The 25,419-nt window shown below is 33.0% G+C and overlaps 2 protein-coding genes across 5 annotated transcripts in view; one reads left to right on the top strand and one right to left on the bottom strand.

Annotated features, from left to right (window-relative positions):
- Window positions 1-25,419, top strand: part of LOC134853949 (uncharacterized) — a 231,074-nt gene that overhangs the window by 63,208 nt on the left and 142,447 nt on the right. The gene's annotated exons all lie outside the window — the stretch shown is intronic.
- Window positions 22,483-25,419, bottom strand: part of LOC134853875 (plasma membrane calcium-transporting ATPase 2-like) — a 66,573-nt gene continuing 63,636 nt past the window's right edge. Inside the window, exons 20-21 of one of the 3 annotated variants that reach the window (XM_063869827.1) lie at window positions 25,207-25,395; window positions 22,483-23,674 (exon numbers count right to left, since the gene is read on the bottom strand). In XM_063869827.1, coding sequence (XP_063725897.1) covers window positions 23,480-23,674; window positions 25,207-25,395 — 384 coding nt within the window. In that variant the 3' untranslated portion in view covers window positions 22,483-23,479. The remainder of the gene's footprint in view (window positions 23,675-25,206; window positions 25,396-25,419) is intronic. The other 2 variants (XM_063869828.1, XM_063869830.1) reach the window with 2 other exon arrangements.

Raw genomic sequence — 25,419 nt, forward strand, 5'->3', positions numbered from 1 at the left:
TCCGGTTGTTACAATATACCAAAAAGAAAACGATAAAAACGCATATTTTGGTAATTTCTTTTTTCACTGGTTAGAAATAGAACAAATCGGAAAAATTTTGATCGAAATTTCAAAATTTGAATTGAAAATCGAAAAAACAATATAAACTAGACAAGAAATCTCATTTATCCCACTAGGGTATCAAACTTCAAATCTTAGTTATGTTGGAAAAATTCAATAAAATTTCATAAACATAGTCTGGTTCTGATCTACAAAGTTTTTTAAAATCTGTGATTACTTCATTCTGATTGGTTATTAACACAAATAATGTCTGTGAAAGTATCCTCAAAATCTACAAATTTTGAAGAAATTGTTGAAAAATTCATGAGAAAAAGAGCTCAACTCTGATTGGTTGACATTAAATTTCTTGAAAATTTCATGACTTTTGAAGCTCAATTCTGATAGGTTGACATTGAATTTGTTGAAAATTACATGACTATTGAAGCTCAATTCTGATTGGTTGATATCAGAAAAGATAAAGTTTCCTTGTAATTAATGCTCGATTCTGATTGGCTGATCCTTTTAAAAATTCCATGGTTAGATTGGATGATTTTTATTTCAGCTAGGCTAAATAGCATATCCATTTTGATTTTCTTTCTCGTTAAAAACAATTGGTTAATAAGTTTGCTGTTTTTATTTACTTTTGTTCATTTTTTGAGGCTATTCAACTCACCTTATCTAAAAATTTGGTACATTTTAAATCTCCCATTTAATTTTTCAATACTATTGAGATGCCTTCACTCAATAGAAACGAAAGAGTTGCATGTCTTGAATGTGGCAGGGATTACACTCACAAACATGCATCAAGACATCGTAGAACATGTGGTGTTTTGAAGTGTTCTAATTGTAATTTTTATACTTATAGCAGCGAGGGACTCGCTAATCATTTCAAGAAGAAGCATTCTCAGCATAATATTAAATTATGTGCTCAGCAGACTCCAAACACACTTCAGGAAAAGGTAAAATTTTTAAGTTTTTTTTTGAAAAACTTAGAAATTACTATGATTATTAGTTTTTACTGAATCTGAAAAGTCTCAGCAATTGTAACAAATCAAGTCAGTAATTATACAGTGTTTTCATTACATTACCTGAACTATCATTTACTTTTTTATTCAAAGGTTTTGATTGATGTTAAAGACAGCAAAAATCGAGTTCAAATCGTCGTGAAGCTTTCCATGGAACTCGATCCGAAAACTTTTAATCAACAGTAAAAACTCCATTGATTGCAAGCTTGCGGAGATTTGTTGTGATAAATTTGTAGTAAAGTGCATAACATATGCTAATGAGTATTTAAGTATTCACCTAAAAATTGTAAAACTTGGATATTTAGAAAACATCAACTAATTGAAAGGTTTTTTGTAGTTGATATTTTAAGGTTTTCCTTGTTTTGTGCTTGTAAAAGTGTTCATAGAGCAGAGCTTTTTAAGCAGATAATGTGGTTTGACTTATTAGGAATAATGTTTTTCTATTGATTTTTTGATAATTTCAGAAAATAAATTGATAAATGACCTGGAAAAAATGTATATTTTGCTAAACTTTGAAAGTTTCAAGATAATGATACACATCATTCCAACTAAAAATTTAGTCTAAAAAAGAAATTCAGATTTAAAACAGCATTATACAGTTATTAGCTTGAAAAAATACTTTAAAGATTTTTAGTAAAGGGTTTATGGTATTTATTCAGCTTCGGATTATTGATCGTTTGTTGAAACGATACATTTTTCCATCTAAAATTCAATTTTTAAGTAAAAATTTGCTCAAATTGAATTCATTTGGTAGAAAGTAGATGAAGCAGAAACTGAGAAAATGCTAAAATGAGATAGAAGCTCAATTTAATCCTTAAGAGATTTGAGATACTTTTACTAAAATTTAGCTTATAAAGTATATCGTGAGAAAAAATCCAACATAAAAATTCTCAAAGTCTTATATTTATCCGTAATTCTTTAGAAAAAATTGTTATCATATAATAAATGATATATTTGGTACTTTATATGAAAGATCAAATGTTTTGAAGATAATTTTTGAAAAGCAAACCCAATTCGACATCTTTTGGAAGAAGATACATAAAGCATAAATCGAAAACTTGCATTCAAGATCTACTTTTCCTTGCTACACAATACTACATAGAATATACAACACTATATACAATACATTACTACATTTTTACTACATAGAGTTTTTTTTCTTAAAAAAAAAATCGGAAAATTACACAATTGTTCCAGTTTGCACCTTGCTTTGCTAAATCAATTTTTTGAGACTCGCTCTTTCAGAAGTTTTTATATTGTAGATGTTAGGAACTAGGTGCTCTTGCGTATTTCCGGAGATTTTCAGATTACAGCTAATAGAGCTGCTCCTAATTTGTTCTTAGATCGTAAAAATACACCTTTATATTCTCATTGTGTACATATATTTTTGAATGCTTTAACTAGCACCAATTCTTTCTCACTTGGATATTTTTGAGAAAATTTCCGTCATAAATTAAGAAAAAAAAAAGCGAGTTAATAACTATTTTGCAAGAAAAGTGATAGTTAATGATTCCAAAATGTGTATTTTTGCTTAAACAGTTTACAATAGCAACTGAACAGGGGAACCTCGAGGAAGATTTTAACATTTTTTATTGTAATAATCATACGGTATCAGTTCTAATTTCATCTCTGCTAGCAAATTGTTTGTTCAATTGATACTATTTTCCTCCTAAATTCTCCAGTTTTGACTAAATTTTCTAGTAAAGTGTGTTCAATAGCGAAAACATGTTTTAAACAGAAAGCAAGAATAACTTTAAAACATGGAAAAACTCTACGGAAAATCTTGAAAGTTATGTTGCAGAAGCAACAGAGAGATAATCATCAGTTATGAAGAAGTTTTTGTTGAATTTGAGCCAATATCGAATAAATTTTTAAGAAAAATTTATCCCATTTTAAACAATTTTAGCAATAAACCGTTAATTTTTTTATTAATAATCAGAATTTTCTAATTTTTAACCTGAAAAATTTCTCACAAAGTGTAATTTTTTTTTTTACAAATTTGTGTAATTCAATGAGAAAAAAATGAGGAGGAGTTGAATCATGGAGTTTGATTTAGAAATTTCATAGGATTTTACCCTTAATGTTCATTTGAATTGAGATTCCTAAAAACAATCCCTGAACTGGACAAAAAAAACAGTTAAAAACCAAAGTAAAGGTTCGAAATGGAAAATTTCATGTAAATTTGATTAATTTTTATTTTACCTTCTCGAAAATTACGACTAATTTTACTGTTTTCCGGAAGTTTCAAAATTGATTCTGCTACTATGAACCTTCTTTTCAGTGTTTAGAGCATTGTATAACCAAATATTTAGCTCAAATTAAGGTAAACTTCATCGTATTTCAATAATTTGAGAAAAAATTGTTGAAAAAGTCATTTTTTTTATTCAAAATTATAGTCTTAGCTTATTTTTAAAATCTATAAGTATAATTAGATCAAAAGCAACAATACATTAACCAAAATTATGAGATTTCTGCAATATTTTCCAAATACTTGAAATTTTTGTAATTTTTTCCAAATACTTGAAATTTTTGCAATTTTTTCCAAATACTTGAAATTTTTGCAATTTTTTCCAAATACTTGAAATTTTTGCAATTTTTTCTCAAAAAATTTGAATTTTTTCGAAGTTTCAGTAAGTTTCAGCATTGTTTCAATTAGATAGAAAGTAAGATTATTTAATAAATTAGGTCAAATAATAGCTAACCTTATCGTTTTTTGAAGTTTTTTTGAAAATTTTTTCATAAAAATTTACCCAAAAACTCTTACCATTGACTTACCATGCACCAAAAAACTAAATACATAACCTTTATTCTACACGTAATTAACTATTAACTGTTCCCAATTAGATAACGCGCGCCAAAAATTTTGCGAAAAAAATTTCCACACAAAAACCAAAAAAATTACGTTTTTCTTTATCTTACCATCACACTGAAACCTTACCATCCGTATTCCCTATCTTAATACATTGTAGACTCTATACCCAATCTTAATACATAGCATGGAAGACCCGAAGTCTATAACGTATCTTAATACATAGGGTCTTCCATGCCCCCCCCCCACTTAACCTCCAACATCTACTACATGTAGACTCTATACCCAATCTTAATACATAGCATGGAAGACCCAAAGTCTATTACGTATCTTAATACATAGGGTCTTCCATGCCCCCCCCCCCCACTTAACCTCCAACATCTAAATTATGGCAGTAAATTTACTATACGATGCAGTGATTTTTATACTTTCTTTGTAATTTAAACTTTTTTCTCGGAAACTTGCCTTTTTTCGAAGTCTCTGTAGGTTTCAGCATTCATTGTTTCAATTAGATAGAAAGTAAAATTATCGTTTCAATTAGATAGAAAGTAAGATTTTTTAATAAATTAGGTCAAATAATAGCTAACCTTATCGTTTTTTGAAGTTTTTTTGAAAATTTTTTCATAAAAATTTACCCAAAAACTCTTACCATTGACTTACCATGCACCAAAAAACTAAATACATAGCCTTTATTCTACACGTAATTAACTATTAACTGTTCCCAATTAGATAACGCGCGCCAAAAACTTTGCGAAAAAAATAAACATTTCCACACAAAAACCAAAAAAATTACGTTTTTCTTTATCTTACCATCACACTGAAACCTTACCATCGGTATTCCCTATCTTAATACATTGTAGACTCTATACCCAATCTTAATACATAGCATGGAAGACCCGAAGTCTATAAAGTATCTTAATACATAGGGTCTTCCATACCCCCCCCCCCCCCTGATCACCTCCAACATCTACTACTACTAAACTTTGATGCGGGTAAAATAAAACGTTAACTTAAGTGATTCATGGTCGTCAAATGAAATCTCATTAAAAATATTCATAGATCAAACAAATTCTCGCGTTATTTTAAAAAGCATGAGTTCTTGTTACTTATGCTCCCCCATAGTACCCTTTAAAGGAAGAAGAGAACAGAATTTTGCACCTGGTAACGATTTAATCCTCTTTTAAAATAGGTGAACATAGAGTTGACCGGAATTGAAGAGTTTTTCGGTACGGAAACATATTTGTCAACAACCTCGTCATACTTGACACAAACTTAAAATTCCGTACAAAGCGAGGGCTATTTTTCTAGATATAAAAGTTATATAGATAACATAGCCAATTTTTTGGTATTTTCTGTACAGAAATGATCTAGTTCTTTCTTAGTTTAGAAATAAACATTTTCTGGAAAGAAATAACCAGAAATCAGTTCACTGCTCGACTGCTACGAGGTAGACATTCTTCGAGTTTACACAATAGCTGTATCCCAAATAACGCTTGTTATAATATGGATTTGAACTTGGTTGCTAAGCCTATACGGAAGTTTTAGATCATGTGGTCTAGCACAACCGTCTAAGCAAGGGAATGTTGGGGGTTCGAACGCCACCAAGAACGTCTTTTTAGCTAGAATTAGCCTAAATTCAGCTAACTTCTGACCAGAAATCAGATTAGAATTTAAAAAACTAAAGTCCCTGCTTTGCTTAAACATTTCCTAAAGATTTTCTGATCAGAAATTTAGATTAGATATAAATTATTTCAGGTCAGAATTGAAGAGTGTATATTTGACACATCTATTTCTTTCTTAGTTTAAAAATAAACAATTTTTGAAAAAAAAATAACCAAAATTTAGTTCACTGCCTAGTCGCAAGGAGATAAAAATGCTTCGAGTAAATACACTAACCGTAGCATTACGAAGCAAAATATCGCTTTGCATTAGGTTGCTAAATCTATCTAATACTAACAGGTAATGTTGCACAGCGGTTAGTCGGACCGCCTACAAAGTCGCAGGTCGAGAGTTCAAGCACAAGCCGGACACTTTTTTCTAGCTAGAAATAGGCTAGGTTTAGCTAACTTCTCATCAGAAATAAGATGAGAAATAAAAAAATTTCAGAAAAATCTGCTTTTTCAAAACATTTCACAAAGAATTTCTGACTAGAAAATTAGATTAAATTTGAAATATTCCAGGTCAGAAAAAAAACATTTCTCGGTACGGGAAAGCGTTACTTTTGCCCGGCAGTTTCGAGCTAGGCTCAGGGCAGTTTTCCTTTTCTGACTGAATTGGGTTGATCAAAGGAGACAGTTCTTGGTGTTGATTCTTTTCCAACAAGACTAGCCTATTTTCTTCTAACTCAGTTGTCTCTTGCTTTAATTCAAGCCGCGCTAATGATGGCCAAAATTGAGTTCCAATCTTTTCCGCAGCGCCCTCCCAAAATCAAGTATCAAATGCGTGAACACAGTTTTGGCCACATTAATTTCACTAATGGTTTTATGCATCCATTTGACAATTTCTATTGTTTTTATGGATAGATTCAAATTCTTATTTGCGGCTTTGCTTTCTCTGACACTCTTTTGGGACCTTAAGGCCTTTAGGCCTGCTTCGATGCATCATTTTGCAGAGCTATTGAAAACACGCTTATGGTCATGTAAAGTAGTACGCTAGCTTTTGAAGTCTTCTGGTTGATTTGATTGATCGTCAAAAAGGTTTTTTCAACTACAGCCGAAAAGCATGAAAACAAAGAAAAATACAACTCATTACAAATTTCCAGAAATTTGTTCTTAGGTTGAATCTAAAAATACAGTTTTCAAAATTTAAAATAGCTGTAAAGTGATTTTTGTCTAGAAAAAACAGTTTATCATTCATGTACTCCTTTTATTCAATATTATGAGTTATTTCTACTATTTTATTACGTCTTTTTCACTTCAAAAATGGAACGCAATTGGGTATTTTAGTTTAACCTAGTGTCATGCCGCGCGTAGACCATATCTATACACGCTGCATTCTACGTTACAGTTATTGTCCAATAGATTGATAACACTGGGAGGTTCCGTCAATTCAGCCTCGCGTTAGTCATAAATGATAACTTCAATTAATCCGACATCCTGGTAGAGCCTGGCGTAGTCGACGAAAACCCTCCCCCAGGCCAGAATTGAAACCGGAAACAGAGTCAGAACCAGAGGCAGATAATCGCCTCCGCAGAGATGCAGCTGCATCCCGACCAGTCGAAGACGTGAACACAGAGCGGCGGCAAAAAAGGGACACGTATCGGGATGAACAGGTTTTTCCATGAAACAGAAGCAAGAGCACACTCGCGTTCTTTTTTCGCTCATGGGAATGAAGGCAGGAAAAAGCTAGTCCAAGTTTCTCCCCATGCTGATTTAAATCTACTGCCATTTGTAGATTTCTACAAGAACTGCGTATACGCATTCAAAACGGAGGTTAACTATACCAAGGACCGTATTAAGTTATATAACACATGGTAAATTGAAGCGAACGAGTCAATTTGTCTTTTTATTGAAGACTGTCTGTTAAATCAGCATGTTGCAATTGGTCAGTAGAGGAAGAGCAAAACCTGGTACGAGATCTGTTCTGTGGACGTATTCGAGATAACAATATTCAAAGCACATTTAGCTGTAAAAACCTAGGTGACGAAGGTACTCCGAAACTAGGGTTGGAACTGGAGCGTCCATGAAGTGTTAAAAAGTTTTGCCACACAAAAAAAGCAACTTACATTTCAGTCTCCCTATAAAAAAAACAGCAGCCAACCTTTTTTCAACCTTGTAGAGGGGGTGGCCAAAATACTTCCTGCAAACAAAGCGGTCCGGTCAAAAAAGAATCAACCATAGGCTGAACCGTCTTTTTCTAAGGCAATGCATGTTCAGCATACCATCGGAAAGTATGTTCAGCCAGAGAGATGGAATGTTCTTCCTGCAGAAAAAAGGGCCATTTCGCTAAAACGTGCAAATCCACTAAAAGCCGAGTCAATCGAGTGGAAGAGGACGACTACTAAGAAAGACAGGAAACAGAAGTTGAGAGTGTTGCAATCGAGGATAGCTCCAGCACAGAGCAGCCAAACCAGCAGTAGAGTCTTTGTCAGACTCAGACACACGGGTTGCGGTCGGACAGGTGTGTTCCCCATGAAGGTCTCCCAGAAGCATGTCAAGTCCCAGCAGGGTAGTGCGCATCAGTTTTGTTCCACCACAGACATTTCTCATGCCAGTTTATGACCAACCGTCAACTGGACGATGCCTTTGAACTCGTCCAATAAAGTGCTCAACGCGTCACAAAGCTCAGTCGCCACTCTGCCAGCAATAGATCTCTAAGAAATTGAAACACCGTCGCTCAGGTCAAAATACACGATTGTGGATCCAGTAGCGAGTGCTCAAAATGAGGAGGCAGTACCATCATCGTCGTATCAGACCAGAATTGAGTTAAAATTACCCGAAGCAATATATGGCAATGAGTCGCAAACGTCATCTTGCTGTAGCGCCAGGGCTTCGGGCAAACACAGGAAGGCTCCAGCAAAAGATGGCAGCCCAATAGGTCACTCAGTAAAAAAGGTGGAAGCAATACCGCCACTTTGCCAATTACCGTCACCGATCACACTCCATCCCCGAAAAGTCAGCAGATCGTTCAGAGACACATTGGAAGTCTCCCGCAACAAGGGTTGCCATCAAAGAAGCCATCCCCGAAGGACATCTTTTTCAAATAAAAAACTAAATTGTATGAGTGTTTGAACATTTTTCTCTTCAAAAACTCTGAGTACGTTAACACTTTTCTTGAGTCCTTATTCTAGTCTATTTTCTCTCATAATAAGTCATTTTCACCCAGTCTGCTGGATAAATTGTGTTATTAATGTTGCTAGTCTCAAAAATCTTTGCTTAAGAAATTTTTTGTTTGCCTCCAGGTATGTCAAGCCGCGCATACACCATACCTATATGTGCTGCATTCTACGCTGTTATTATTGCAGTGGTGCCAAGGTCACCCACCAGTCGCCCTAAGCTATCTCATACGGTGCTACCAAAACCATCTGTCTGCATATCGGCTTACAATACAGACCTATTCCGTTGCTATTGATAGTTTGTGTGTACCAAGTCTTCTGCCAACCTGTCCAGAAGTTTTGATGATTTTTAATTGATTGCAAATTATTCATTAATTATTATTACGACGAGGCCCCAAAGTTAGACAAAACAAAAATTCTGAAAATTGAACAATGATATTTAAAAAAACTTTGGTTGTAAAAATAAATTCAAATACTTTAGTTTAACTATCGTAGGTTGAAAAAAAAATGATATAATTGTTTCTGTAAATTGTAAATAATTTGAAGTCTCGCTGATGCTCGATTTCAAAACTCAACAAATAAGGAAGCTAAAACGGCGCAACGAAGTTTGGAAAAAACACAGAAAAAGAAGAAAGCCTTGTTTAATTGAAGCAAGCTGCACAGCCACACTAATCTGAATAACGAATGTGATGGTATTATTAGAGTTCTAGAATTGATAAGGAAAATTTTTAGATTTGCGAAACTAAAATCTCAAAAAAAAGAAAACTTTTGAGCAGCCATCGAATCTGTGAAAATGAATTGTTCGAAGCTGGGTGATTTTGAGACAAACGTAAAAATAATTGAAGAAAACTGAAATAAATATGCAATGTGCTGAAAACATAAAACAAATGAGAAACAAACAGAATTAAAAGTTTTCTTACAAACAAAATTAGTTTTTTTCACACAAATTGCAGCAAAAAATTTACTCAGAGCAATAATACAAATGATGAGAAGAGGGTTATTTGATAAAAAGTCAAATCACTTACTAAAACTTTTAAACGTTTTAAATTCAACTCAGTTTGTCTGTTTAAATTCGTCCTCGAATTAATTGTTTTTGGATTTTGCTCAAATTATTGTAAGCTAGCAAAAGAGGTCAACTTGCATTGTAGTTTTACAGCAGTAGCACATTAACTGCAAAGCAAAGATTTACTTGGTAAAGTGTTTTCCCAATCTAGTGCTTCACAGGAAGAAATTTTGTATCGAATTTTAAAAAACAGTTATTGCAGGGGTATCGACAAAAAAAATGTTCTGCTAATGAAATTTAAATTATTGCTATGAAAAATGAAAAACTGAAAGCCTTGATTGAAAAAAATGAATGAAGATCAAAGATAAAAAACCTTTTAAAAATATCCAAAAAGAATTTCAAAATTAAGAAGATACAAAAACAAGTCTAAGAACTTCTCTATTGGGTGATATTTTTTACGACGACTTTTTTCGAGTCAAAATTAGTTTCAAGTTTCAAGCTCAAGCAAAGGGCTATAAAGATCGTAATTTCTACGCCGCAGGCGGACTTCAGAAAACAGAAAAAAAACTGATGTTCTCGGACACTTTCAAAAAGGTCAAACCAGTTTCATGATTGACCAAAGTTTGTTAGTTTATCGGCTCCATTATCCACATTCTTTTGATACCTGCCTCAAAGAAAGTTTCATTTTTTTGTTGTCATCCAATTATTTTTAAAACATAAACCAATCCTAGTCACAGGAAGACGCTATTAAGATTGATTGATTTCAAATTATCTATTAATTATTAATACGACGAGCCCCTAAAGTTAGCGAAAGCAAAAATTCTGAAAATCGAACAAAAATAATTTTAAAAAAACTTGGTTTACAAAAATAAATTCAAATCACTTACTTTAAATATGGTAGATTGAAAAAAAATGTGATATTAATGTTTCTGTAAATTGTGGATAATTTGAAGACCTGGTGATGCTCGATTTCAGAACATAACAAATAAGGAAGCCAAAACAGGGCAAGGAAGTTTGGAAAAAACACAGAAAAAGAACAAAACACTTTCAAAAAAGACGAAGTGAGCTCACTGAAGGATTCACACCGCTAGTCTCTAGATTAGGAGGAAACTTTTGTCTTTATGACTGAGCGAACTGTCCAAGTAGTTTTATAGAGATTACTCATTATCTAATAGTTGATAGAGTGCGCCCCTAGTAAAGTGCTTACTGTTCAGGCCATCAGAACGGTCAGGGAAATGGTCTCGTTTTGATATTTTTGCTGTTGAACTGCGTCACTAATTGAGTTGATCACTAGCTCAGCAAACAGCAAACAGTTCTATTCAGAAGCTTCGGAAATAAGTTATCAGAAAAAGTCATTGCGCAGTTTGAACAGCTAATTTTTAGTGTTTAAACATTTTACTCAAACCAGCTGCGTCACGACGTCTTCAATCTATCCTCATGCTAACTCAAATTGCAGATAAATTCTATTTGCAAAGTTTGCTTTAATTTGGTTATTGTTGAAAAAGGCCACTTAAAACGCAGATGTTAAGATATTGAATTTTTGATAAAAAATACTTTAATCAGAATTAAAAACAAACAACCACCTGTTTTGTTTTATTGAGTAAAGTTATCAATGAAATTTTAAAAGAAGTTCAACATAATCAAATTGCGATTAAACAGGACTAGTTTGTTGCTTCCTTGCTTCTTTCAGCTACGAACTTTCTAATATTTGAGGCTGCAAAACACGAGTCAGTTTCGAGTGAAATGGTTGAGGAACTGTAACTCGATCTGCCTCAACTGTAACTTAATCTGTCTCAATTGCAAAATAACTTATCAAAAGCACCAATATCTTAAATGCTTGGTAAAAAATTAGCAACACAATTTGAAAACTAACTTGAGGGCTTCACGCTGAAAAAAAACGAACCAATCAGCCCGGATTAAAAGGAGTCTCCGGTTCAATCTGCTTCCAAGAGGCGGAGGCTCTTGCAACCTTATCATCACGATGCTGATAAGACTGCTGCTGAGAAGGCAATTAACCAGACTTATATTTCAAAAACTGATTCATCCAAGACGCAAGCACCAATTAGAACATCTCTTAAATATTTTGATGTTTTTTCATTGAAAAAATTGGGGATCAGTGCTAGTGCTTATTTAAATTAACCGGACGAACATTTGAAAATTGAATAGCGTTTCTCTCAATTTGGATTAAGTTTAGACAATGTGAACAGAACAAAAACTGCTGGAATTTCACCAGAATTATTATGGTGTAATTTCTTCACCGAAATATTCAACTAGAAATTTACCTTGAAAGTTACTAGTTTTTTTAATTAATCAAGAATTACGCTGAAAAAGCCAAACTAATTGATGAGAAAGTTATATCAAAAGAAGCCTTTTAAACGGACCAACAAAGTTTTTGAAAGCTAAAGTTTTCCAAAATATGTTAAACAAAATACTTTTTGATTGATATCCAAAAAAATTATGTTTACTATACACAAACCAAAATCTTTGGCTAACGACAAATTTCACGCAACGTTTTTGCGCAACTTTTTGGAAGTTTCATCTGTCTAGTTTTTTTTTGCATAGTGTAAAAAGCTCCTTTTGATTTTTCCAGCCTAATTTTTGATTGACTAAAATAAAGCAAAATGACTCATTTTTGGGGTAAAACTTACACTATAATTAATCTGGTGAATTTCTGAGCAAACTCTGTGCTGTTCATTTTTTTGTCTCATTTCAAGCCAAATTCAGAAAAAAAGCGTTTTATGTCTTAAACTTTAATCGTTTTGTCCGGAGAATTCAAATTAGCATCTGTTAACCTGAACACATATAACTTCACAATATTCACAATTTCACTACAATTCAAGCTTTAAGAATCAATCGGCCCTTGACCAAAATACTAATGCACTTCATGTGCCGGACTTTTGATCTTCATAACACTAAAATTTTTTGTCTATTTCCAAGATAAATGCTTTCTGTACAAGAAAAATAATCACAAAATTGGTTGGCTTTTTTCGACAAATTAGGATATCCCTAGGATTCGATCATTGATTGTTTTCGGGATATTTGATAAAGTTTGTATTTTAACTTAGGTCAGTGAATAACTAAGTTGAACGACCTTTATGTGATGTATAAATTCAAACTTAAAAAAATATGTAGAGTAGGTATGTTTAATTGAAGCGGTCTGCAAAGCCAAACTTATCTGAAACAAGAGTGTGATGTTATTATTACAATTCTAGAATTGATAAAAAACTCTCTAGATCTCTGCAAACCTAAATTGTCAAAAAAAAATGAAATAGAATTGTTCGAAGCTTGGTGATTTTGTGACACACGTAACAACAACTGAAAGAAATGGAAATAAAAATGCAATGAGCTGAAAACATAAAACGAATGAGAAACAACCAGAATAAAAAAGTTTCTCACAATCAAAATTAGTTATTTTCACATAAACTTCAACAAAACATTTAAATTTGTCCTCGAATTAATTGCGTATGAATTTTGCTCAAAATATTGCAAGCTAGCAAAAGAAAACGAAAGAAAAATTACTTATTATTTCAAGTGAGCTGCGATGCAAAGTTCAACTTGCGTTGTAGGTTTGCAGCAGTAGCACAGTAACTGCTAAGCAAAAGTTTATTTGGTAAAGTGTTTTCCTAATCTAGTGGTTCACAGGGAGAATTTTTTGTTTTGGATTTTTAAAAACTGTTATTGCAGGGGTATCGACAGAAAAAAAAACTCTGCAAATAAACTTCAAATAATTGCTTTGAAAAAGGAAAAACTTCAATCCTTGACTAAAAAAATGAAGATCAAAACTTTTTTAAAATATCCAAAATTATTTTCAAAATACAGTGGATACCCAAAAACAGAGTTTCTCAATTGGTTGAAATTTTTCTACGACGACAATTTTTTGAGTCAAAATTAGTTTCAAACTCAACCAAAGAGCTATAAAGTTTGTAATTTCTACGCCGCAGGAGGACTTCAAAAAAAACAGAAAAAACTGACGTTCTCGGACACTTTCAAAAAGTTCAAACCAGTTTTATGATTGGTCAAGTTTCTAGTTTGTCAGTTTGTCGGCTCATTACTCACATACTTTTGATACCTGCCTCAAATAGAATTTCGTTTTTATGTCGTTATTAAATTGTTTTTAGTAGCGAACGTCAAGTTTTTTTTTTAATATTATTGTTCGATTATCAGAGTTTTTGTTTTCTCTAACTTTGGGGCATCGTCGTATTAATAAATAATAAATAAATTGAAATCAATTAATTTTAGTAGCGTATTCCTGTGACTAGAATTATTTTATGCCTTAAGATTATTTGATTGCAAATTATTTATTAATTATTATTACGACGAGGCCCCAAAGTTAGACAAAACAAAAATTCTGAAAATTGAACAATGATATTTAAAAAAAAACTTTGGTTGCAAAAATAAATTCAAATACTTTAGTTTAACTATCGTAGGTTGAAAAAAAAATGATATAATTGTTTCTGTAAATTGTAAATAATTTGAAGTCTCGCTGATGCTCGATTTCAAAACTCAACAAATAAGGAAGCTAAAACGGCGCAACGAAGTTTGGAAAAAACACAGAAAAAGAAGAAAGCCTTGTTTAATTGAAGCAAGCTGCACAGCCAAACTAATCTGAATAACGAATGTGATGGTATTATTAGAGTTCTAGAATTGATAAGGAAAATTTTTAGATTTGCGAAACTAAAATCTCAAAAAAATGAAAACTTTTGAGCAGCCATCAATTCTGTGAAAATGAATTGTTCGAAGCTAGGTGATTTTGAGACAAACGTAAAAATAATTGAAGAAAACTGAAATAAATATGCAATGTGCTGAAAACATAAAACAAATGAGAAACAAACAGAATTAAAAGTTTTCTCACAAACAAAATTAGTTTTTTTCACATAAATTGCAGCAAAAAATTTACTCAGAGCAATAATACAAATGATGAGAAGAGGGTTATTTGATACAAAGTCAAATCACTTACTAAAACTTTTAAACGTTTTAAATTCAACTCAGTTTGTCTGTTTAAATTCGTCCTCGAATTAATTGTTTTTGGATTTTGCTCAAATTATTATAAGCTAGCAAAAGAGGTCAACTTGCATTGTAGTTTTACAGCAGTAGCACATTAACTGCAAAGCAAAGATTTACTTGGTAAAGTGTTTTCCCAATCTAGTGCTTCACAGGAAGAAATTTTGTATCGAATTTTAAAAAACAGTTATTGCAGGGGTATCGACAAAAAAAATGTTCTGCTAATGAAATTTAAATTATTGCTATGAAAAATGAAAAACTGAAAGCCTTGATTGAAAAAAATGAATGAAGATCAAAGATAAAAAACCTTTTAAAAATATCCAAAAAGAATTTCAAAATTAAGAAGATACAAAAACAAGTCTAAGAACTTCTCTATTGGGTGATATTTTTTACGACGACTTTTTTCGAGTCAAAATTAGTTTCAAGTTTCAAGCTCAAGCAAAGGGCTATAAAGATCGTAATTTCTACGCCGCAGGCGGACTTCAGAAAACAGAAAAAAAACTGATGTTCTCGGACACTTTCAAAAAGGTCAAACCAGTTTCATGATTGACCAAAGTTTGTTAGTTTATCGGCTCCATTATCCACATTCTTTTGATACCTGCCTCAAAGAAAGTTTCATTTTTTTGTTGTCATCCAATTATTTTTAAAACATAAACCAATCCTAGTCACAGGAAGACGCTATTAAGATTGATTGATTTCAAATTATCTATTAATTATTAATACGACGAGCCCCTAAAGTTAGCGAAAGCAAAAATTCTGAAAATCGAACAAAAATAATTTTAAAAAAACTTGGTTTACAAAAATAAATTCAAATCACTTACTTTAAATATGGTAGATTGAAAAAAATTGTGATATTAATGTTTCTGTAAATTGTGGATAATTTGAAGACCTGGTGATGCTCGATTTCAGAACATAACAAATAAGGAAGCCAAAACAGGGCAAGGAAGTTTGGAAAAAACACAGAAAAAGAACAAAACACTTTCAAAAAAGACGAAGTGAGCTCACTGAAGGATTCAAACCGCTAGTCTCTAGATTAGGAGGAAACTTTTGTCTTTATGACTGAGCGAACTGTCCAAGTAGTTTTATAGAGATTACTCATTATCTAATAGTTGATAGAGTGCGCCCCTAGTAAAGTGCTTACTGTTCAGGCCATCAGAACGGTCAGGGAAATGGTCTCGTTTTGATATTTTTGCTGTTGAACTGCGCCACTAATTGAGTTGATCACTAGCTCAGCAAACAGCAAACAGTTCTATTCAGAAGCTTCGGAAATAAGTTATCAGAAAAAGTCATTGCGCAGTTTGAACAGCTAATTTTTAGTGTTTAAACATTTTACTCAAACCAGCTGCGTCACGACGTCTTCAATCTATCCTCATGCTAACTCAAATTGCAGATAAATTCTATTTGCAAAGTTTGCTTTAATTTGGTTATTGTTGAAAAAGGCCACTTAAAACGCAGATGTTAAGATATTGAATTTTTGATAAAAAATACTTTAATCAGAATTAAAAACAAACAACCACCTGTTTTGTTTTATTGAGTAAAGTTATCAATGAAATTTTAAAAGAAGTTCAACATAATCAAATTGCGATTAAACAGGACTAGTTTGTTGCTTCCTTGCTTCTTTCAGCTACGAACTTTCTAATATTTGAGGCTGCAAAACACGAGTCAGTTTCGAGTGAAATGGTTGAGGAACTGTAACTCGATCTGCCTCAACTGTAACTTAATCTGTCTCAATTGCAAAATAACTTATCAAAAGCACCAATATCTTAAATGCTTGGTAAAAAATTAGCAACACAATTTGAAAACTAACTTGAGGGCTTCACGCTGAAAAAAAAACGAACCAATCAGCCCGGATTAAAAGGAGTCTCCGGTTCAATCTGCTTCCAAGAGGCGGAGGCTCTTGCAACCTTATCATCACGATGCTGATAAGACTGCTGCTGAGAAGGCAATTAACCAGACTTATATTTCAAAAACTGATTCATCCAAGACGCAAGCACCAATTAGAACATCTCTTAAATATTTTGATGTTTTTTCATTGAAAAAATTGGGGATCAGTGCTAGTGCTTATTTAACTTAACCGGACGAACATTTGAAAATTGAATAGCGTTTCTCTCAATTTGGATTAAGTTTAGACAATGTGAACAGAACAAAAACTGCTGGTATTTCACCAGATTTATTCTGGTGTAATTTCTTCACCGAAATATTCAACTAGAAATTTACCTTGAAAGTTACTAGTTTTTTTAATTAATCAAGAATTACGCTGAAAAAGCCAAACTAATTGATGAGAAAGTTATATCAAAGAAGCCTTTTAAACGGACCAACAAAGTTTTTGAAAGCTAAAATTTTCCAAAATATGTTAAACAAAAAACTTTTTGATTGATATCCAAAAAAATTATGTTTACTATACACAAACCAAAATCTTTGGCTAACGACAAATTTCACGCAACGTTTTACGCAACTTTTTGGAAGTTTCATCTGTCTAGTTTTTTGTTGCATAGTGTAAAAAGCTCCTTTTGATTTTTCCAGCCTAATTTTTGATTGACTAAAATAAAGCAAAATGACTCATTTTTGGGGTAAAACTTGCACTATAATTAATCTGGTGAATTTCTGAGCAAACTCTGTGCTGTTCATTTTTTTGTCTCATTTCAAGCCAAATTCAGAAAAAAAGCGTTTTATGTCTTAAACTTTAATCGTTTTGTCCGGAGAATTCAAATTAGCATCTGTTAACCTGAACACATATAGTTTCACAATATTCACAATTTCACTACAATTCAAGCTTTAAGAATCAATCGGCCCTTGACCAAAATACTAATGCACTTCATGTGCCGGACTTTTGATCTTCATAACACTAAAATTTTTTGTCTATTTCCAAGATAAATGCTTTCTGTACAAGAAAAATAATCACAAAATTGGTTGGCTTTTTTCGACAAATTAGGATATCCCTAGGATTCGATCATTGATTGTTTTCGGGATATTTGATAAAGTTTGTATTTTAACTTAGGTCAGTGAATAACTAAGTTGAACGACCTTTATGTGATGTATAAATTCAAACTTAAAAAAATATGTAGAGTAGGTATGTTTAATTGAAGCGGTCTGCAAAGCCAAACTTATCTGAAACAAGAGTGTGATGTTATTATTACAATTCTAGAATTGATAAAAAACTCTCTAGATCTCTGCAAACCTAAATTGTCAAAAAAAAATGAAATAGAATTGTTCGAAGCTTGGTGATTTTGTGACACACGTAACAACAACTGAAAGAAATGGAAATAAAAATGCAATGAGCTGAAAACATAAAACGAATGAGGAACAACCAGAATAAAAAAGTTTCTCACAATCAAAATTAGTTATTTTCACATAAACTTCAACAAAACATTTAAATTTGTCCTCGAATTAATTGCGTATGAATTTTGCTCAAAATATTGCAAGCTAGCAAAAGAAAACGAAAGAAAAATTACTTATTATTTCAAGTGAGCTGCGATGCAAAGTTCAACTTGCGTTGTAGGTTTGCAGCAGTAGCGTAGTAACTGCTAAGCAAAAGTTTATTTGGTAAAGTGTTTTCCTAATCTAGTGGTTCACAGGGAGAATTTTTTGTATCGGATTTTTAAAAACAGTTATTGCAGGGGTATCGACAGAAAAAAAAACTCTGCAAATAAACTTCAAATAATTGCTTTGAAAAAGGAAAAACTTCAATCCTTGACTAAAAAAATGAAGATCAAAACTTTTTTAAAATATCCAAAATTATTTTCAAAATACAGTGGATACCCAAAAACAGAGTTTCTCAATTGGTTGAAATTTTTCTACGACGACAATTTTTTGAGTCAAAATTAGTTTCAAACTCAACCAAAGAGCTATAAAGTTTGTAATTTCTACGCCGCAGGAGGACTTCAAAAAAAAACAGAAAAAACTGACGTTCTCGGACACTTTCAAAAAGTTCAAACCAGTTTTATGATTGGTCAAGTTTCTAGTTTGTCAGTTTGTCGGCTCATTACTCACATACTTTTGATACCTGCCTCAAATAGAATTTCGTTTTTATGTCGTTATTAAATTGTTTTTAGTAGCGAACGTCAAGTTTTTTTTTAATATTATTGTTCGATTATCAGAGTTTTTGTTTTCTCTAACTTTGGGGCATCGTCGTATTAATAAATAATAAATAAATTGAAATCAATTAATTTTAGTAGCGTATTCCTGTGACTAGAATTATTTTATGCCTTAAGATTATTTGATTGCAAATTATTTATTAATTATTATTACGACGAGGCCCCAAAGTTAGACAAAACAAAAATTCTGAAAATTGAACAATGATATTTAAAAAAAAACTTTGGTTGCAAAAATAAATTCAAATACTTTAGTTTAACTATCGTAGGTTGAAAAAAAATGATATAATTGTTTCTGTAAATTGTAAATAATTTGAAGTCTCGCTGATGCTCGATTTCAAAACTCAACAAATAAGGAAGCTAAAACGGCGCAACGAAGTTTGGAAAAAACGCAGAAAAAGAAGAAAACAGTTTCAAAAACACGAATTGAGCTCACTAATGGATTCAAACCGCTGGTCTCTTGATTAGAAAGTTTCCGTCTTTCTGACTGAGCGAACTGTCCAAGCAGTTTTAAAGAGATTACTCATTATCTAATAATGGATAACGCGCGCCCCCAATAAAATGCCTACAGTTCAGGCCATCAGAATTGTCAGGGAAATGGTCATGTTTTGATAATTTTCCTGTTGCACTAGGTCACTAATTGAGTTGATCACTAACTCAGCAAACAGCAAACAGTCCTATTCAGAAGCATCGGAAATAAGTTATCGGATCAAGTCATTGCACAGTTTGAACAGCTAATTTTTAGTCTTTAAACGTTTTATTGAGACCAGCTGCGTCATGACTCCTTCAATTCATCCTCATGCTAATTGAAAATGAAGATAAATTCTTTTTTAAAAAATTTAATTTGGTTATTGTTGAAAATTGCCACTGAAGTCCTGCAAAAACGCATGTTAGTATATTGAATTTTCGATTTAAAATTTTTTTAATCAGAATTGAAAACAAACAACATTTTGTTTTGTTTCCTTGAGCAAAGTTAACAATGAACTTTTAAAACAAGTTCAACCTGCTCACATTGCGATTAAACAGAACTATTTTGTTGCTTCTTTGCTCCTTTCAGCTACGAACTTTTCTAAAACTTGTGGCTGCACAACACGAGTCAATTTCAAGTGAAATGGTTGAGGAACTGTAACTCGATCTGCCTCAAATGTAACTTAATCTGCCTCAATTGCAAAAAAACTTATCAAAAAACTCATCTTAAATGCTTGGTAAAAAAAATTAGAAACACAAATTGAAAACTAACTTGAGGATTTAATAATGAAAAAATGAACCAATCAGCCCTGATTAAATTGAGTCTCCGGTTCAATCTGTTTGCAAGAGGCGGAGGCTCTAGAAACTTTATCATCACGATGCTAATAAGACTGCTGCTGAGCAGGCAATAACCAAACTTAAAATTCAATAATTGATTCATCCAACACGCAAGCACCAATTAGAACATCTCTTAAATATTTTGATGTATTTTCATTGAAAAAAATGGAGATCAGTACTAGTGCTTATTTAAATTAACCGGACGAACATTTGAACATTGAATCGCGTTTCTCTTAATTTGGATTAAGTTTAGACAAAGTGAACAGAACGAAAAATGCTAGAATCTCACCAGAATAATTATGGTGTATTTTTTTCATCGAAATATTCAACTAGAAGTTTACCTTAAAAATTGTTAGTTTTTTTTAATTAATCAAGAATTACGCTAAAAAAATACAAAATAATTGATGAAAAATTTATATCAAAAGAAGCCTTTTATAAGGACCAACAAAGTTTTTACAGATATCCAAAAAAATATATTTTTACTATACAAAAATCAAAATCTTTGAAAAAAGACAAATTTCACGTAACGTTTTACGCAACTTTTTGGAAGTTTTACCTATCTAGCTTTTTGTTGCTTTGTGTAAAAAGCTCCTTTCGATTCTGTCAGTCTAATTCTTGAGTGACTAAAATAAAGCAAAATGACTCATTTTTGGAGTAAAACTAACACCATAATTATTCTGGTGAACTTCTGAGCAAATTCTGCTCTGTTCATTTTTTTTGTCTCACTTCAATCCAAATTCAGAAAAAAGCGTTTTATGTCTCAAATTTTAATCGTTTTGTCCGGAGAATTTAAATCAGCATCTGTTAACTTGAACACATGTTGTTGCACCCTCAAAAAACTGTAATCTACAGAGTTTGTAAAAATCTACTCATATCTACAGTAATAGCACGCAAAATCTGTTATAATCCCAGAGGCGAAGATGCACTTCGTACACCATCAAAGAAGCGGCAGAGCTCCAAAATGGCTCTAAGAAAATAAAAAGACAAAAATGAAATTCAAAACAACCTGATTCTCCGGTATTCGAAAAAGGGCCCTTTGGACTGACGAAAACCTTGCATTCTTCACTTATTCATGGCACCTTGCCTTAAACTATTCTCACTCATACTTTATTCCTAGATATCCGGCAGCAAAGAATGCGTAGAACACGGGCCTCAGGGTTAAATCTTCAACTGGCTAATTAAAGCATTAACATGTCTTGCTTTAAAAAAAAGAGGACTGACCTCAGAACACTACACTTGTAAGCTGACTAGCGTTATTAGCACGAAAAAGATCAGCTTCGTGGCTCATTTATTAATGAGCTTGCACTCTTATGTACTTTTAAGCATCGAAAGCAGTAAGTGTAGCACAAAAGGGCGTCTACGCTTCTGTTGAGTTAATGTCAAACTGCTCAACCGGTATGTTAACTTCATTTTTTTCCTAAAGCCTCAGCGAGAAAGCACTATTGTTCCAATTTTCGATACGAAAGTAACGGAATATTTGTGCTCGGGGTCGTTTTCTTTTCTTCAGACAACTATTGATTTTTAACTACCATTTTTGACGGGATTTTTCAATATATCATTCAAAAGGTATTGTTGACCTGAGATTAAATTTGAAAAGATATTTTACCTATGTTATTTCGCGCTAGTAACGTGTAAGCGGAGATAGTAATGTTATTACTGCTCCATAAACCTTAAAAGGCAGTCGGAACACTCAGTGCTTTGCCCTGATACGAGCAGTCTTGTTTTGTCAAAAAACTTAGTCGTATTGTCACAAATGAAGTGCGGTCAGTATTTAGACAACCGCGCATTCATACTTGTCAGTAAGCAGCCAAATACTACCAATCAGAATTGAGTTGAGAAAGCAATCTTACGAAATAAATAATAATCAATAATTAATTTCTTCCTTCCGTCTCTATTCTGATTGGTTAATATAGTATATGTCTGCTTACGAACGAGTATCAATACGCGGTTGTCTAAATACTGCAACGTAACCGTCACAAATCAACCTCTCCTAATCTTCGCGCTGCTAGTTCGAAGCCCCTATGAACTAAAATTTGATTGGAAAGGGTCTACATATTCTTAAAACCAATAACTATTTAACAGCATCTGCTTTTCCTAATCCTTCGCGATCATTGAAAAGAAAGTGACTCAAAGATTAAATTAAATTGAAAGAGGGAGAAATCACTGGTGAAGCTGGGTTCACATTTATTAAATGGCTAATTCGGTTGATTGAAAAATATTCGGATTCAACTACAAATTCGTGTGAATTGATTGATTAATTGTATTAACGACACAAAGGTCTACTTCAATTCTATCACTGTTAGCTTCGCTTCAAACGACTTAAAAAAAGCCAAATTCAAAAAATTCTGAAAAGCGTTGTCAAAAATTTGAATCGAAATATAAATTTCTTTATTTTTGTGCATTTTTGAAAGTAAAATTAAATGATCCCTTTTGAACCAAATTCCGTCCACACTGGGCAATTTTTTTCGACTAAATACTTCTGTAACTTCATAAAACTACGGGAACTTTTTGATTACGAGACTTTCTGAAATTGGCAGAGTATCACAATCTAATCAATAATTGGGAGTGCTACAACAGCAAATGGCATATAACTGCATGGCGCTGATTGCGACAGAAGAAGGGATGAAAGAATTGAAATGCAGGTGGCTATAATATAGATCAAAGGTGCACAAGAAGAATATACGTTGGACAGCAGCAGCATAGGTTATCAGTTAATTAATAAATTAATCACTTATCCAAGATAATCACAGAAATATACTTCGGTACGCTAATACAACTTTCAAAAATATATTTATAGATCACAAAGTTATCAATTATCTCGTCTATAATTTATATTTTGTATGAAATTTAACATTTTAATAAAACCGAATTTCAAATTTTGATCTGAATAGATATTGCGCCTGCGCTTTGAACATTTCGATACCTCCAACATCAAACCAGGTTCTTGGCGCAAAGTTTTATTGGACCGAAAGGCACTCTGGTTTTTCACAACTCCAGGTGTTTTTTATGCAAATTTGTAAATTTAATACAAATAAGTAGGGTTAGTTAGCTTGTGTAAGTAGTGTAAGCTCTGTAAGCAGCACGAAGCACGATTAAAATTTAATCGCAAGAACTGAAAACAGAATACAATCCATTAAATAGACATTGTTACATTAAGTAGAAGAATTTTTCAATTTGACAAAAAGAAGTTTGAGTTTTCCAAAAGGAATTGAAGTTTTTCAAATGACCGGGCCGACTTGTTTTTCTTAACATCATTAAAATCAGGGTGGCGGTAACTCAAAGAACTATTTTCTTTGAATAAAGAGGTAAGGATATCATTGACTTCAAATGAATTCGTTTTCGTTGAGCAGTTAGGTTGTATTGAGCAAGCTCGTTTTGTGTTAGAACTTTGTGGTGTCAAATCTGATTTTACTTCTAGGGGGTCAAGTGGGTTCAAACTTCACACTGGTCTTCATCATCGTCTTCAATATCTTTGAAGACCTCGGTGTTGGTGTGCATAAACTTGTGCACGTTTCTACCACCAGCAGTAGCAGCTGAATTCGGACCCCCACTGATGCTAGCCTTTCGCTCAGCAGCTGCCGCGGTGCCACCAGGGTTAGCCTCCTTCCAAGTGTCCACTACTCGTATCTAAACAAGATTTTGTTCACTATTTTCTGAAAAAACTTCAGGTATTTTTACTCGCAACGTGCCACCATAAAAAGAGGAAAAGTTTGGTTCGCTTCACTTTTGACACTTCGGGAAACAAACAAAAAACTTAAATTTCAAAGTTTGTAGTTTGTAATAGCTGGAGTAGGAATCACCAAAAATTTCAAGTTTAGATCAATTAATAACATTTTGAGCAGCACTTTTTAGGCACGATTTTCAAAAATTTAAAAGACCAAGGCATATTAAAAAAAACACAGCCAACTAGCAGTTGGAAAAGAGTAATGAACGCAAGGAAACTGAAAAAAACGGCCTTGTTTTTTCAAGAGCCTTCAACTTTTAAATTTCGAAGAAAAAAATAGATGGCCTTAAAGCTCTTTGAATTTGTAGAACAATTTATGGTGCACACTTTTTTGTTAAAACTAACCCCACTTGAGAAAACTGGATCAATACGTAAAACTTTAATTTTGCCTCGAAATCTGATACTTAATTTCCATTTTCGAAATCAGAAGTCGATCACAATTTTCGTAACCTTTACAATTTTCCTGTTCGATAGTGGAGTTTGCCTAGCTTTTAACAATAAATGCACTGAATTTAAAAAGAAATCACAAGTCAAACTGCGAAAAATTTTAAAACTTTAACCTTGCAAAAACAACGACAATAAAAAAATCAGCACGACCTATATTAGCGTACGTTCATTACTCTTAACAGGGGTCAATCATAACAAACAAAGACCTTCTTTATAGACATTTTACAAAGAAAAGAAACCCTGCGTAAGCTGATAGGAGATGCGATAAATACTGACGTACAACCCTGCAATAGTCATCTAAAAACAAAACCCGGATGCCAATGATGAAAGGAAAAAAAAAAACTAGTGACCCAGGCGACCAAGCTTGTAAAAATACTATAGGCTTGAAAAAGGGGGAAATAGGAGTACAAAAAATCTGGAGTACAGTAACAAGGGGTGATTTTTTTAACGACAAAATATCATTCAACACCAAATGAATCAAGGGCAGATTTTCCAAGAATATACTTCCTCAAACACACCCTTGCGAAACTTTCACCATCAATATAGCCTCAGACAATCTCATCAAAACAAAAAGGTAAAGCATGATATAGAAACACTGGGACCGTACGCGGGTGCTAGGAAAGAAATATCGGGTGAACGAACACAAGTGATTGAGATAAGTTGTCGATACAGACAAATTGGTTTATAACTGATTCGTTCGGTGCGATTCCTGTGAAAGCCTTCACAGCACATGGCATCTGGATGGATCTGACATATGACCCTTTTGCGGTAGTTCAAACTTCCTGAGGACAAACTTTAGTATTTGATTGTACAAAAAAGCATCAAGGACACGTGACATGAACACTGAACAACATAAGGATCGGATAAGTGATGCCGTGAAATGTTTGGGTGACATTGACGATCAACATTTGGGGTTTATTTTAATTCCCTTGAAGGCAAAAGAGACGTCGACGTTACGGATAAAAGCAGGTATTCGTTGACTCGTTACCTCTCCTTTGTTTACTTTTCCGCTACTACTGCTTGCATGTGCGTTCCTCAATTTAAGGGCCATAGCAGCCTTAGCAGCCGGGGATGACGGCTGTGCCTGGAACCTGTATCTTTCGTATCTCCATTTTGCTTCTTTCTTTTTGATGATTCCGTCGTGGAAGTTATCCCAGAACGCATCCGCAACCTCCATCTACCAAGTCACGTAATATTAGTT

This window comes from Symsagittifera roscoffensis, chromosome 9 (genome assembly GCF_963678635.1).
Source record: "Symsagittifera roscoffensis chromosome 9, txSymRosc1.1, whole genome shotgun sequence".
Lineage (NCBI taxonomy): Eukaryota > Metazoa > Xenacoelomorpha > Acoela > Convolutidae > Symsagittifera > Symsagittifera roscoffensis.